The 15,891-nt window shown below is 34.2% G+C and overlaps 2 protein-coding genes across 2 annotated transcripts in view; one reads left to right on the top strand and one right to left on the bottom strand.

Annotated features, from left to right (window-relative positions):
• LOC110022252 (vesicle-associated protein 4-2-like) overlaps positions 1-3,510 on the top strand; it is a 42,239-nt gene extending 38,729 nt beyond the window's left edge. Inside the window, exons 4-7 of the mRNA XM_020721096.1 lie at positions 1,680-1,801; positions 2,705-2,782; positions 3,022-3,141; positions 3,243-3,510. Of these exons, the coding sequence (XP_020576755.1) occupies positions 1,680-1,801; positions 2,705-2,782; positions 3,022-3,141; positions 3,243-3,305 (383 nt within the window). The 3' untranslated portion in view covers positions 3,306-3,510. The remainder of the gene's footprint in view (positions 1-1,679; positions 1,802-2,704; positions 2,783-3,021; positions 3,142-3,242) is intronic.
• A 1,102-nt stretch (positions 3,511-4,612) lies between these two features.
• LOC110022251 (sugar transport protein 11-like) lies at positions 4,613-9,176 on the bottom strand. Its single transcript, XM_020721095.1, has 3 exons — positions 8,903-9,176; positions 8,440-8,762; positions 4,613-5,932 (listed from the first exon to the last, which is right to left on the bottom strand). The coding sequence occupies exons 1-3, from the start codon at positions 9,036-9,038 to the stop codon at positions 4,829-4,831; spliced, it is 1,563 nt and encodes a 520-aa protein (XP_020576754.1). The 5' UTR covers positions 9,039-9,176; the 3' UTR covers positions 4,613-4,828.
• Between the last annotated feature and the right edge of the window lie 6,715 nt (positions 9,177-15,891).

Raw genomic sequence — 15,891 nt, 5'->3', positions numbered from 1 at the left:
CTATCAAGTTCAACAAAATGCTTTATTGTGGTGGGAGAACCTAGAGTATATTTGTCAGCAAGAAGGGAAGAATAAGATGATTATGTGGCGTAAGATGAAAAAAGGGATGCAACACAAATACTTTCTCCCGTATTACCGACAGGATATGCTCATTAAATTCCACCATTGACTCTAGAGAGATTATTCCGTAGGGGAGTGCATAGTTAAATTTTATTAACTTATGCTGAAATGTGAGTTAGGGAAACTGGAGGAGCACACAAAAGCGAGGTATCTTAGAGGACTAAGTTTGTCTATTAGGAATGTGATGCAGCCATATTGGTCTCTGCTTAAAGTACATACCCTAGCTTTGGAGCCAGAGGAACAAAATCATCAGGTGATAGTCATACCTTACTAGTAGAGTTCAACCCTAGGATAAGGCTACAAGAGTCCACTTAGTGGAGCATCCTAGCTGGCCCCACTCTAGGCAAAAATAGTTTAGAGTGGAGAAAAAGTGGAGACCTCCAACACTCCTTATTTCATCCCAACAAAGAATTGCCTTAAGTATCACGGCTTCGGGCATCTTGCATCTGATTGCTCAAATCAAAGGGTAATCTCTTTCCCAGAGTCGGAAGCATTTGAAGAAATGAACAGTGACACAGGAGACATTAAAAAAAATGAAGACACAGTAGGAGTATCAACTCTCAACTGATGAGGGAGAAATGTTAGTGATTTCGGCTGAGTCCACGAAAGAGATCATAATAGGATTAACATTGATTTTCCTATAAGATAGCGAGGCCAAAGAGTCAATATCGGAAATGGAACAACGCTTTTTGTACGAGTTGCCATATAACTTGATTGATAGTTTGGCTCCTAGGTGGCTACCACTGATACCTAATATTAAGTAGAAATACCTAATATTACAAGTTCTTTTCCACAAATATAAATCAACAAAGTTGGTCATTCAGTTTATAAGCCAAATTCTTAGAACTTACAAATTAGAAATAGTTATGAATAATTATAGCTTAAAGCAAAAGAAACATAAACTGTTTAATTAAAATATATAACTAATCAAAGATTAGATAATCTTGATCGCAATCATTTGCAGAAAGCAACACATGACTTTAAACCAGAACTAACAAATCTGTGAGATATAATCAGGAATTAAAACCATACAAGAACATAAACAACAATACAAAGGGATTTATGTCCACGGGGAGAAACACGAATCTTTGCTTTTATGATGGTTTCACATCAAGATTAGAGAGTGTATTAAGCAATAGAGCCACAAATCAAGATATGAATCAATCTACCTTATACAAGATTGATCAACTCCGTCATCTCGCTCTTGGTTTCCACGCATGAAGCATTAGATTGCTCACCTCTCTTCTCTTTTTTTTTTTTCTTCTGGTCTGGCCTGCAAAGATATAATAAAGGGGAAAAATAAAACAAGACAAAAGGCTACACAAAAGGGATGAATAGGATTAGCAACACGAAAGGCAATACAAGTTTAAAATTAAGCATCAATTAAAATTAATTAAGTATAATAGTTAAATCACAATAATTACCAATAATCCTGCTGTCTCAGTGTACCCCCTTTTCCTTCATATTAATTTTATGTTATTTTTCTCCATCATCTACAACTGCGCATAGAACTTGTAACGAATGCTTCTTCAATCTTTGTTTCCAACTTCGATAAACAGTTTTCAAGTTTGTGGAACATCCTGAGAACAACGAGAAGCCAATGCTTGATCAGAGAAACAAACTCAAGTTTAAGATAACGAGTTTGAAAGTGGAAGGGCCTATGGAATATGTTCCAGAACTGGTGAGTCTTTATTAATTCTGATTATGCGCCACTTGTAAACAAAGTATTTTTTATGTATATAGTTTTTTTTAAACATTTTTTTGGGCATATTCTATATGATGATGTGCTTTCTATTGTTTTATGGTTAGACATTGCAAAGTCGAACTCTAAACTGGCAGATTTTACTCATCACAGTACAAGGAAATAGCACTGCGTTAAGATATATATGATATGTAGAAAGTGAGTGCAGATGTGGGGAGCTTAAATTAAAATAGGAAGGTTTTGAGAGAGATGCAAAAACATGGTTTAATTTCACACTATTTTTTAAGGGTGTCAAAATTTAACCGACTCGCCAACTCAACCCAAACCAGACTCAAATTCTGGCTTCGGCTTGACCCGAATAATTGTCGGGTCGAGTTTGGGTTAAAAATCTTAATCGGTTTAATTTTTCGGGTCTGGTTCAGGCTGTCCCACCAACCCGAAATTAACTCGAAACTAACTTGCCAATCCTATATTAACTTGAAATCAATTTGTCTGACTCGAAATTGACCCGCCATTCCTAAATTAATTTGAATCAATCTCTCACCCCGTATTTGAATAAAAAATGACCCGATTTTGACCCGAGGAGCTGTTTTTCTTTATATTAGATGAGTTATACATATAGGATTCTGGTTGGTGAGTTGTGTTCATGTTGGACTTTTTGACTCGTTTAATATTCGGGTCAGGTCAAGCAGTTTCTGATTGGGTCAATTTCTTGTCATTCCCGAACCCAATATTTGAACCCTATTTGATACCGCTGCCACTTTTGTCACAATCATGGCATGAAATGCAGCTTATTTTTAAAAATAATGACTAGTGCCATGTTCTATATGTTGTTATTGGTACTTTTCCGTCTTATTAAGAACATGTATATGCTTAGTGTAGTTTGAAGAGCACAAGGAACAAATTTTAGTTGAGCAAATTCTGAAGGTTGTATTCTTGGATGTTGGGCGCCCTAATCCAGTAAGCAAGCAACTTCTATGTCAATCTTTTTTTTTTTAATGGAAATTTACCTAGGCAGCACAATTCTTATGCGTTTACATATCTGACAGCTAAACCTCCATATTTACATATATAGCAAACATGAATGTTTAGATGTAAGATATGTAAATGCATTAGAATTGTGTTCTATTTTTGTAAATGCATGCGCTTGCGTGTGTGTATATTTAAAAGTAACCGAGAAATTTGTGGTTCCTGTGAAGCAATTGGAAAAACTAAAGCACCGATTGGCTGAGGCTGATGCAGCTCTTGAGGCACGTAAAAAACCTGCAGAAAACTCGGGTCCACGAATTGTGGGTGAAGGGCTTGTCATTGATGAATGGGTAAACCATCTTCACTCTTTTATCTTTCATTGTAAATGAACCTTCCATTGATTGATTAACACTGTAATTTTAAGAATTTATAAATTATTGTCTTTGATCAGAAGGAACGGAGGGAGCGACACCTAGCACGGCAGCAGTTAGAAGGTGCAGTCGATTCAGTGTAATGGATGATGTGCACTTCTTTTTACTCCTTATGTTCTTCTATTGTATCCTCCCTCAGTTTGTTTGATCTTCTTGACGTATGTTTTAGTGGCTTGATTCTATTGCTGCATAAATCTTTTGAGGTTTTTTGGATCATGAATTGGTCACAAGCCTTGCTGATAAATACAATTGTTTATTAATAAGAGGTAATTATGTGTTGTTGCATAAGTTGCAACTTAGTTCTGCATATTTTTCTAAATTTCCAATTTACTTGGTATGTTGTCTTGCCTTTTGTTTGAATTGAAGTTAAAGGACATGAGCAGAATCTAAACAATTTATGGATTGATTATGACTTTGCAAAAAAAGGATTCGAGTCATTTAACTAATTTTTAAATTTTCTTAAGCTGAAATATTTAGCATCTACATACAGTTGTAATGCGTAAAATGATTATTTTATGTCTTGCAATATAGCTGGCGCTTTTATTTTCTTTTCATGTATTTCTTGTATTTCTTGTTGCATTTTTTTCTTTTGAGAAAAAAGGGTTCCTTTATTTTATTTTCATTTTGAAGTAACGAAAATCGTCCAATAAAATTCAACATTTTATATGGTACAAAAAGATTAATTCAACTAGTACAAATTTTTTTTGACAGAAAGATCATGTAAACTTTAAAAAATTATTTTAAAAGACATTTACTTTCAAATTTAATGAATTTTGAATGAAGATCGAGTAATTCAATGAGATCAGTCTTTACGGAGTTAAAATTTCGAATCATCAGCACTATGAAAAACAAAAATACATTGAATGGGACAAATTTCAGCACTAATTGACATTCCATCCCTAACAACAATCTTTTTAGACGGACATCAATGCTCGCTTTCTGATGCGTAATGCCGGACGACGCCAAAATTTGTTGTCCTACTTAACATTTGTGATCTCTTTTGTAGCTCACATCAAAGTCCTTTTAACTTTCAATGCGTGTTGGGTGCCACTCAAGTGTCTATCGCCGATGTGATCATAAGCCATTATTATTGTAGATCTCACACATAAAATTTCAAGTTTTACAGCATGATCCATCCATCTTCTCTAACCACTAGAAGGGTAAATTATTATAACCTATTTGTATCAGTTGAATTATTTTTAACCATGCCAGGCAAAATTTGATCTTTATTTCTAATTTTATAGCAATCAAAATTTTAAACTCCTCTTTTGTAAGTGTGAGATATAGAGTATGCTGTAAAGTAAACTTCATTTTCAAGGAAAAAAATTCAGAATAAAGAGTTACGTTTGCTTTTGTTAAAAACGCATGATCAAACAAACAATCCCGGCAACATGCTAATAAAAAGTCTAATTAACTCCATAAGCAATTAATAAGAAGAGCAAATTGAACTAAGAATGTTGCATCTATATAAACCTCGCCGTCACCCAAACAAAATAATGGAAGCAACGACAAAGCCAAACGCATCGGCAAACTATCTTAAGAAAATTAATTATCTTAATCATCTAATTAAAGCTAACTATAAATCCAGCCCGTTCACGACACAGATCTATACGTCGTGCTTGGCCATGTCCGCACAATCCGGAGAACCCGCGCGGGCTCCTTCCTCCTCGCTGAAAAACCTTCTCCAGAACCAGTGCGCCTTCCAGACAAGCACCATCTCCTCAATAGGAACTCCCTTGGTCTCCGGAAGAAAAAAAGCAATGAAAGCGGTCATTACCATCACCCAGCCGCCGAAGAAGTAAAAAAGACCGAACTTTAGCCTGCAAAGCAGAGCAAGAAAAGCCTGCGCAATGACAAAAGTGAAGAGCATGTTCACCGAAACATTGATGCTCTGTCCCGCCGACCGAATCTCCAGCGGAAAAATCTCCGATGGAACGAGCCACCCCAGCGGCCCCCACGACCACGCGAATCCCGCAACATAGATGCAGATGAAAGCCAGCACAAAGGACGCGTAGGCGCCCGACAGCGTTCCCTGTCCCGACGTCCCAAACATGACGCCGATAAGCGTACCGACGAGCACTTGAGAGATAATCATCTGAAGCCCGCCCTCGAGAAAAAGCTTGCGCCGGCCAAGGCGGTCGACGGTGAAGATGGATACGAGGGTGGAGAACAAGTTGACGAGGCCGGTGATGACGGCGGATATGAGAGAGGCATTGCTTCCGAAGCCGATAGTTTTGAAGAGAACAGGGGCGTAGAACATGATGACGTTGATGCCGGTGAGCTGTTGGAAGAAGGGGATGAGAATGGACATGACGAGCTGGGGGCGGTAGCGGCGCTGGATGATGTTGCGCCATGGATGCTTTACTTTGTTGGATTCCTGGCTGGCGGCTTTGATGTCGTCGAACTCTGCGGTGACGGAGTCGGTGCCGCGGATTTTGCGAAGCATGGAGAGGGCTTCTTCGTCGTAGCCGCGCTCGATGAGGGAGTTGGGGGTGTCGGGGAGGAAGAGGGAGCCGAGGGTGATGGTGGCAGCGGGGACGGCGGCCAGGCCCAGGCTGACGCGCCACCCAATGTTGCCCTGCAGTTTGGAGGTGGCATAGTTGATGAGGTTTGCGGCTAGAATGCCGATGGTGATCATGAGCTGGAAGCCTATGTTCAGTGTTCCTCGGTATTTTGCTGGCGCCATTTCGGACAAGTATACGGGAACGGACTGTATGTTTCATGCCAGAACGAAGGTGTTAGAGTCCGAACAATTACTATGTATTTACATTTCTAAGTACACAATATTCTTTTCTTTATGATTCAAGGTATAATTGTCAAGCAGTCTTTGCGCTAATTAAGTAAAATTGAATGAATTTTTTATTATGCTATTTTATTTTATTTTTTATGCCTCTTACTCTTCAAATGAAATAATTTAGCATTTTAATCTTGTTTTATTTTAAAACATATTTCGTATGTTTAAATTTATTTATTTTTTTGAATATTAAATAAGTTAATTTATGCACTAGTCATTGTTGTAATTGAGGGTGCAACAGCAGTGAAATGTTACGTGATGACAATGATGATGCTTGACAACAACCAATTATAACTCAAGTATTTTTAATTTATATTTAAAGAAAAAAATAGCCGAACAAAAAAAAAATTAAGCGCATGCTTGGAATTGTTTTATTTGTGCTTTTATTTTTTAAAATATATTATTTGATATATTTTTCACACATCTTTTTTTTTTAAATAAATTAATATATTTTTAAGAAAACACTCAAATTAAGTTAAGAATAGCTAAACAAGTTTTAACATACTGAATTTGTTTTATTTAATATTTAATTATTATAAACTCATATCAGGAGCCAATGTCTGGACACTCTTCCATCAACTAAAATAATATAATTTTGAGCCTTATTATTTATATTAAAAACACATACACCTATTTACAGATCATTATTATATGCTGGATTAGGACACCTACATCAATTAGGTGGCGTTGAAGAAACGGATTAGGCTGGTAATTATTTTCTATCCCAAATTAATAGGACAATTAAAAGGGGATTTCATATTTTAAATGCACACCTTCTATTTATATTCTACACGTCTGTTTCATTAATTTAAATTTCGCTTTAAGTAATTTCTTTATTTGTTTCAATCCCTTCGTTTTCCTGCAATCCAAGCGACACATTAGCCTGCAAATCCGAGCCCTTCATTAATGATAATAAGTTTTCTTAATGGGGGATAGCAAGCTTTCATTTGAATGTTAGTTGAAAATAATGCATCTCAAATTAATCATATTAATTAAAGTGTATTTAATCAACCCCGTCTTTTTTTTTCATCTCTTTGTTAATTAAGCGATTAAATTAATTGTAAATTATGTTTTTATTACATTATTTGTGTTAAAATGACATTATTATGTGATATATCCATTATTATATGATATATCACATTTTATGATGCCTTCAGTATATAGTTGTGTTGAAAACAAGACTTAGACCTGCTCATTATTGCATTATTATGAATGTTAGATGAACATTAAAGTGGCCTAGATGTTCTGAAAAAACATTCACATATTAAGTATTTTCTCATCACATTACGCTTATAATTTTTATAGGTGGCCTAGATGTTCTGAAAAAACATTCACATATTACTTATCACATTACGCTTATAATTTTTATAGTTTGCACTTTGCATATAATTTTTTAATAAAGTTGAGATGATGTCACATTCTAGTGGTTTTTACATACATGCCACACCATTCTTATATATTTACATATCTAACATCTAAACTTTCATATTTACACACTCAACACTCAAATCTTTAATCTTATATAAAAAAGCTTTAAAAGTGAAAGCACCCTTTTTATGCTAAGTATCATGACACTAAAATGCTATAAATGTAAATATCAAACTTAAGGTGTTGGACATGTAAATTGTTTGTGTAACTTGAATTCCTCTCTAACCACTGCACTTGTCCCATCAGACTACATTTTAATAAAAAAAGACATGGCAATAGTTAATCACATTTATAAATAAAATGATATTAAATATGCAATACATTAAAAAATATTTATTGTGTAATAAATATCGTATCATCAGACTACATTCATTTACCTTTTTTCAAACATAACATTAAATGTATAAACCATTCGGAATAATGAAAAATGACCTCCTGATATTAGTTGATTCGAACTTTAAAGTTTCCTTCATTTTTAAAAGTTTCTAAGAAAAAAAAAAAAAAATATGGATAAAAATTAGTGTAAATGACATATTTAGCATTATAAATTTTAGTAAAATAGTTAACATTATATAAATATATCAATGTATTTATATATCACACACCTAAAAATTCATATTTAACATGCATTGCATTAAAATATTTAATATTAGATTAGAAATAGCACTTCTATTGCTTTCTAAAAGTGAAATAAATTTTTTAATGCATAGATTTAAAATAACAATATGCTTTGTATGTAAATATTAAAATTTAGGTTTGAGATATGTTCATCCATATGAATCGTGTGCAAGTTATGCAAATTTCACTTTTATATATTATACCACACTTGAAAGTTGTGAAGTGCAAAGAAGACATATAAACATACTTCTGGAAATCAATATCAATTTCGGAAAGCGGGAAGAATATATCAAAACAATTACGGCAGATTCTAATCAAATAATCAAATCGATTTCATCATGCAGAAGCGGAGATAACGGTTTAAAGATGGAGCTCACCTGATTAGCAAAGCCAACACCAATGCCGAGGAGGATGCGGCCGGCGATAAGCATCAAAACATTTTTAGCAAAACCGTTAAGCGCCGCGCCGATGAGGAAAGTAATGCCGCCGCCTAACATCGACCACTTGCGGCCAAGCACGCGCGTCACCGTCGACGCGAAGAAGGAGGCGATCAAGGCCGCCAGGTATAGCGACGACGTGAAGGCCGTCAAAAGCTGCGAGTCGAACTTGCAGTACTGATTGGTGCTGTGGTCTGCCTTTTCCTGGTGGTATACCTTCGGGAAGAATTTGGACAGGAATGTATCCATCGATGTCACCCCTCCTTCGCAATAAAATCATTCAGATATTGGATCAGCAATAGGAAACAGAGCATAACAGGCAGATCGATCGATTTCAAGATGTTTTTTGGGAATCTGAATCGATGGAGTGAAAGGAATATGATGCATGGATCGAAAAACTAACCGGAAATGCCAATGTCGTAGCCGAAAATTAGGCCTCCGGTGGCGGCGACCACGCAAGTGAAGATGACGAACCAGGTAAGCTTCCCCGGGTAGTCCCTCCCGTGGCCATTGGGATCGACGAAAACACCTCCTGCCATAACTTCGACAGATCAACTCCGGTGATTTAATAGTCGAAACCGTACAAGCAATTGTCGTTGCAGAGAGCGAGGGAAGGACTGAGCGATGTAATCTTTTCTCCGAGGGAAGAGGACGAAAAACTGAGCAACAGAGTGAGATAAGCAGATTCCAGGGAGCGAGAGAGAGAGACAGAATCGGAATCAGGTAATTGGTATTTATAGAAGTCGAAAGTGGTGTGGGTCAAACATTGGGTGCACTTTTTGTGACATGGAGACTTTATCCACAGCGGAATTTGGGCGCGTCCGTATCCGCCATTAAGGATATTGGGATTGTTACAGCTCGACCTACACCGTCCGATAAAGATGACTTTCTTTTATACTGACACTGCACAAACGTGACACAAATCGGATTCTTCCGCATCCTTAGTTTCCATTCTCGGCAGGAGGAAGTAAATCAATGCGGCGAGATTTTTTCAGGTCTCACTCTAAAATAGAAAGCATAATGCTTGCTATTATTATTATTCTTATAATTTTGAGTCAATGAACTTTTTTATCTGTGTTAAGTTCATTTTTAAATAAATCATATTTATATTTTTTATTACATTTTAAAAGTATGTATGTCAGTATTTTAATTTTTCTCAGATAAAATAATTGCTTTTATGAGTTTATTTAACTCGTGTGATTTTAAAATCCAACCATTCAAATTTACATCACATAACTAGGGCCGTCAAAAAAGCTCGTTGTTCGCGAACAGTTCGTGTTCGGTTCGTCAATGAGTTTGTGTTTGATTTGTTCGATAGGTAAACACGACGAACGTGAACAAATTTTTTTCGTTTGGTTAGTTAAACGAGTCAAACACTAACATTGATGCGTTCGTTCGCGTTCGAATTATTATTGTTCGAAATATAAAATAATTTAAAATAGATATATATAAAAAATTTATGATATTTTAAAAAATTAAATTTTATAAATTATAATATATAATAAATTAAAAATAATAATATATTAATATACTATATTAATAATATACTAATATATATATCATATATTTATGTAATAGAAGTTATATAATTAAGATAATATATTATTTATATATATTAATATTAGGGATGTCAAACTGGCTCCTCGTTCATGAACAGCTCGTGTTCGGCTCGTCTGTTAAGAAACGAACACGAACAATTTCGAACACAAGCTTATTTCAGACAAATTAAATTTCAAACGAACCGAACACGAATAAAAACACTATTCATTTGTGTTGGGTTCATTTACACTCCTACACATAACAGCCTTTTATTATTCTAGCTTTTAAAATCAAGCCCTTCCAATTCGGTCTTCAGCCTCTCACCTTTTTTCTTTTTGGGAAAGTGGGGAGTGGGGGCAGCCGAATTCCATTAGCTATAAAATTAGAGAAAAGTCAAAACATGTTAAGAGGGAAATTGTAGTCACGTACATGAAATGAAAATAAAACTTAAAAATAATCTATAAAAGGCAGAAAAAAAAAAGGGTAAAACTTAAAAATAATCTATAAAAGGCAGAAAAAAGAAGGGGCTCTCAACACAAACCCAAAACCCAGTGCAAAGTTCTTAATCCACTTCATAGAATAGGTGAAAAAAAAATAACCGTTGACTGGTAATCAACAAAATTCATCATTTTGACATAAATCTCGAGACAATCAACGCAGATAATGAAATATTTTCAGAAAGAAACATCCAAACACTATTTAAAAATCATATAGAACTATGATTTTAACAAACTTGCGTTCAAACTGATCGGCTTGATGAGACAAAAATACAATAACACTAAAGTTGGTCAAATATGAGCCAAGTCAAGCTCAGATTGAGCCATTAACCTATTTTTGGAAGCTTCTTGTGCTTTGTTGGAAGGTCAAATGGATTCCAAATTTAACAAGTTTATAAACGAATCCAGCAAGTTCAAGATCTCTCAATTCTGGCATCACTAAAGCACTTAAATATTAACAAACTATCGTCCGATAGAGGGAACCACTACATGATTTTGTCAAATTAATGTCATACAACTCCCATGTTGATTTATCAAAAATTTGCCATAAAATCATATTGTCGACGAATTTGCATTAGCCATATGATCCCCATAAAAACAATCATCCCAAATGCAATTAGCATTGAGTGGCTGACACAAAAAAATTACGTCAAGTGTTGCATCTAACTTTATCAATGTTAGCCAGTTTCATGTGATTCGTGTGGGCGTAAATGTTACCTATGAAATTTGAGTCCACTATTTGCAGACACAAATTTGTTTCAAACGTGTTGTCCATTATTTCTACCGGAGATGAAGATTAACGCTGGACTTTTTTTTGAAGGTATTTGCATCGAAAATTTCTAACATAAATCAAATGCAAAACTGTATGTTGGCCTTGACGTAGCTGGCAGAGCTCCTTAGTCATTGTAGCGACATGCTTGACAAGTTCACCATTCTCTGATAATGATTACTTCAGACCACCTTGAGCAGCTCGGGATTGCTTGGCCCTAAATATAATACACTTTGCGCCCAACTAGTACAAACTCCCCTTTTTTGTTTCTGCAATCTGCCTTCAAACGCATAATCAGGCTGCTGAGTAGTAGACTGTCTATCACTGCTACTACTTGCCGTAGGCTTTGGCTCTACATGTCTCAAATGTACTCGTAGTTCTCTTATATAATTAAAACTAAAGATTAATTGACATTTTACCTTAATAATGTAAGAAAAAATAGAAAATCAAAGTTTCTTACTTTCATTGGCATGCTAACAGAGGATAGAGACCCACTATTGTGTTCCCAGACACCAACACACCCTGACATGCATTTCCACAGTAGTGCATGATCGACCAAACTCTTGAACCAGTGGACATAAAAACAATAAAATCATAGAATTTTACATGAGTCTTACTCTCATTATTCTTTTGATCGTTCATACTCCTTTAGAGTTTTGCAGAACTATATTCCGGGTGTAAATTCTTTCATATATGTTTAAATCTTTCAAAGCTCTTTGATTATTCTAATTCTCTTAATTATAAGATTATAAGAAGATTTTTTCTCCTTTCTATTCATAATTTGGCTTATTATTTATGGATAAAAATAAAAGCAAGAATTTTTTAGAATAGTTCTTGTGATGAGGTTATAAATGGCAAGAACATTAGTTCTGTTACAAGGCTTGAAAAAAATTATCACTTTAAAAAGGAGCTTCTTGAAACCATTAAGAGACTTTAATTTTCTAGTAGATGAATAGGGGGGTTTTTTGTTTGTTGGATTGGTTTTTTCATGAACTTCTTAGCTAATTGATTGTTTGGTTAAATATTGTGGTTATGGAGGTGAAGATTATTTGAGCTGCTCTTCTCAATTAATTTTAAGAATTTTGGATGTATTTTTTTATTTTGGATGAATAAGGCATGGTGGTTGAGTTGTTATGAATGGTCGTTGCTGCTGCTCTATTGCCCTTGTTTTCATTTTTACGACTATTTCTTCTTCTGAAAGTTCTACATTTGGTAATTTTAGTTCTTTTGTTTTTAAACTGTGAGGATGCAAAGTTTTCTTAGATGTTTTTTTTTTTATATTATAGATACTACCTTTGATCATAGCTAACTTTGACAGAATTTTGGATGTATTTTTTTATTTTGGATGAATAAGGCATGGTGGTTGAGTTGTTATGAATGGTCGTTGCTGCTGCTCTATTGCCCTTGTTTTCATTTTTACGACTATTTCTTCTTCTGAAAGTTCTACATTTGGTAATTTTAGTTCTTTTGTTTTTAAACTGTGAGGATGCAAAGTTTTCTTAGATGTTTTTTGATATTATAGATACTACCTTTGATCATAGTTAATTTTGATCGAGTTTGAGAGCTATGATACTCACCAACAAAGGGGGATAGATCAAGTAATAGGGGTTCAGTTTCTTTGAATTACAAGTGTGTGCCATTCTTAATGACCATAAAGTTGTTGCATATACATATTAGTTTTTGTGGAATTCTAATACTATGTTAGAAGATCTGACCATGCTTGGGTGTCACAGACAGTTATTCGTTAAATGACTTGGACTTACTATATACATTGTATTATATTAATAACTAGGATGATACTAGCCTTGTAATGCAGGGAGATTTTATGAGCTCGTATTACTTATTTTTCTTTATGCTTTCTTTATATAGAACTTTGATTTTTTTTCTTTTATTTCTCCTCACAATTTTAATGAGTATTATATTGGCTTTCTTTAATGTCGGGTGTGATTTTTAGTTTACCATTATAATGATTGTATTTTATCTAATTTTTTTCTCGTTATCACTTTACTTCCAATAAGGCCTCGTGCATTCGAAGTCCATTGCAGTGAACGAAAAGCAGAGTCGTTGGAGAGCCCTCGTTTGGATGTGCACCTTCGCCTGACTGTGCTTCCACCGCAACATTATCGTCAACCAATATCAGAATGCGAGGAAGCCATGACTTTCGGTGCTCCGTATCATGTTAGAAAAGGCGAAATGTCCATTTTAACCTTCAGTTGCTCGACTGTCCCTGTGATTCTCTGGTTTAAATTTTAGTTTAAATTATAATCATAAGAATTTATCTATAAACATTTTCAACATCCCTGTGGGATTAATATCTAGGACTCCATTAGAGCCCTTTATTACTTGAGCGATACGTATACTTGAGTTATTATTAGGGGATTTGATAGTTTAAAGGTTTTAAAAAATAAAATTATTTTCATTAAAGTTATTTTTGTTCGGGTTTACATTGCATATTTATTATTATTACTGCCGTGTGTATTTTATAATATTGAAAAGTATTTGCAAAAATAACATGCTAAATCCGTCTGCATAAAGTTTTTGGCGCCATTGTTGGGAAAGTAACAGAAAGTGTTAGTAAATTATTTTATCTAAAAAAATGTGTTTGTAGTTTAACTTCAATATTTTTATATTTTAGCGTGTTTGCTTATTTTAATTGCTTATTATGTTTTTTAGGCGTAGTTTAAGATCTGAAGAATTAGTACCTTACAATTCAGAGTTAGAAAGAACAATTAGAAAAATTCAAAAATAACAAAAAGAGATAGATAATTCTAGCAGAATGACTTGCAACCCAAGTAATTATGGAAATGAACATCATCAGAGACCTTTAAGTGACTATGCTAATCCTACAACAAATGAAAATTTTTTGAGTATACAAAACCCTACTGTAGCTGCCAATTCATTTGAGCTTAAACCTGCTATTATCTAAATGGTTCAGAATAATCAGTTTGGGGGAAGACCAACTGAAGATCCTAACTTACACATTGCTAGTTTTTTTAAAATTGTGTTCTACATTTAAATATGATGGAGTATCGAATGATGCCACCAGACTTAGACTTTTTTCTTTTTCACTAAGGGATAAAACTAAGATGTGGTTAAACTTATTAGCACCTATATCAATTAGAACTTGGGGAGACTTATCAAAAAATTTTTATCTATATATTTTCCGCCTTAAAAAACTGCTAAGCTTAGAAATGATGTTACAACTTTTTGTCAGTTTGAAGGGGAATCAATTTGTGAAGCCTGGGAAAGATTTAAAGATCTCCTTATGAATTGTCCACACCATGCGTGTCTAGATTGGTTAATAACTCAAACTTTTATAATGGATTGGTTAGATCTCTTAGATCAATAATTGATGCTGCTGCTAGTGGATCATTAATGTCAAAACCATTCGATGAAGCATATTCTTTAGTTGAAGAGATGACTACTAATAATTTTTAATGGCCCTCTAAAAGGGTAAATCCAAAAAGAGTAGCTAATATTTATGATTATGATCTAATATCTATGTTAGCTGCCCAAATAGCTGCTATATCGAAGAAGATAAATCAATATGGAATGAATTATACTCAGACACCACATTTGCTTAAGGAAAACTCATTGTGACAAATGATATAATCTCAATTTTCTTATGAGACTTTAAATATGATAAATAATCGTTCTAATAATCCTTATACCAATTATTATAATTCTGGTTGGAAGAATCATCCAAATTTTAGTTGGAGTAATAATAACTCTAATGCTGTAATGCTGCAAATCCGCAATGGGAGCTGCAAATCCGCAATGGGAAAACAACACTGTGAACCCATTGGGAAACTCCAAAAATCAAGGAAATCCAACTTATAAATCATATTACCCCCTAGGTTTTAATAATTTTTCAGAGTAAGGAGAAGAAGTTTTCAATGGAAGAATTAATATTGCAAATGGGAAGTTAATTACAAATGGGAAGTTAATGGAAGTTAATTACAAAGTCAAGGAGCTGCATATAGAAACATGGAAAATAAATTGGGATGTATTGCTACTAGACTTAGCAATAGACCTCCAGGAAAGTTGCCTAATAATGTTGAAGTAAATCCTAAAGATTAAAACAAAGACCAAATTAAGGCTATTCAACTAAGAAGTGGAAAAGAATTGGCAACCAAAGTTCAAAAAAAAGTGGAAGTTGAAGTTGAAAAAGATGAGGTGGAAAATAAAAAATATTGTAAAGATTTTCATTTTGAGTCTAAATTTCCTATTAAACCAATGAAAATCACTGTAGAAAGATCACCACCTCTATTTCCTCAAAGATTGAAGCAAAAAACAGAGAGAACTAATTTTTAAAGTTTCAAAATTTTTGAAAAATTTGAGAAAATTAATGATAAACAATCCATTTGATGAGGCTTTGGAACAAATGCCAAGCTATGTGAAGTTCATGAAGGATATACTTAATAAGAAAAAGAAGTTTGTAGATAATAAGACTTTTGCACTTAGTGAGGTGTGTAGTACTATAATTCAGAAGAAGTTTCCTGAAAAACATAAAGATCCTGATAGTTTTACTATTCCTTGTGTTATCGACAAAAGATTTTTTGGAAAAGCTTTATGTGATTTAGGAGC

Source organism: Phalaenopsis equestris, unplaced genomic scaffold (genome assembly GCF_001263595.1).
Source record: "Phalaenopsis equestris unplaced genomic scaffold, ASM126359v1 Scaffold000179, whole genome shotgun sequence".
Lineage (NCBI taxonomy): Eukaryota > Viridiplantae > Streptophyta > Magnoliopsida > Asparagales > Orchidaceae > Phalaenopsis > Phalaenopsis equestris.
This window is presented reverse-complemented; position numbering and strand designations above follow the sequence as displayed.

Bases quoted from the DNA above. Each gene is read 5' to 3' on its own strand.
- LOC110022251 (XM_020721095.1), bottom strand. From the start codon at position 9,038: ATGGCAGGAGGTGTTTTCGTCGATCCCAATGGCCACGGGAGGGACTAC. The intron at 8,763-8,902 runs GTTAGTTTTTCG...TTTATTGCGAAG, and splicing joins CTACGACATTGGCATTTCCG to GAGGGGTGACATCGATGGAT. The intron at 5,933-8,439 runs GTGAGCTCCATC...TGAAACATACAG, and splicing joins GTGTTGGCTTTGCTAATCAG to TCCGTTCCCGTATACTTGTC.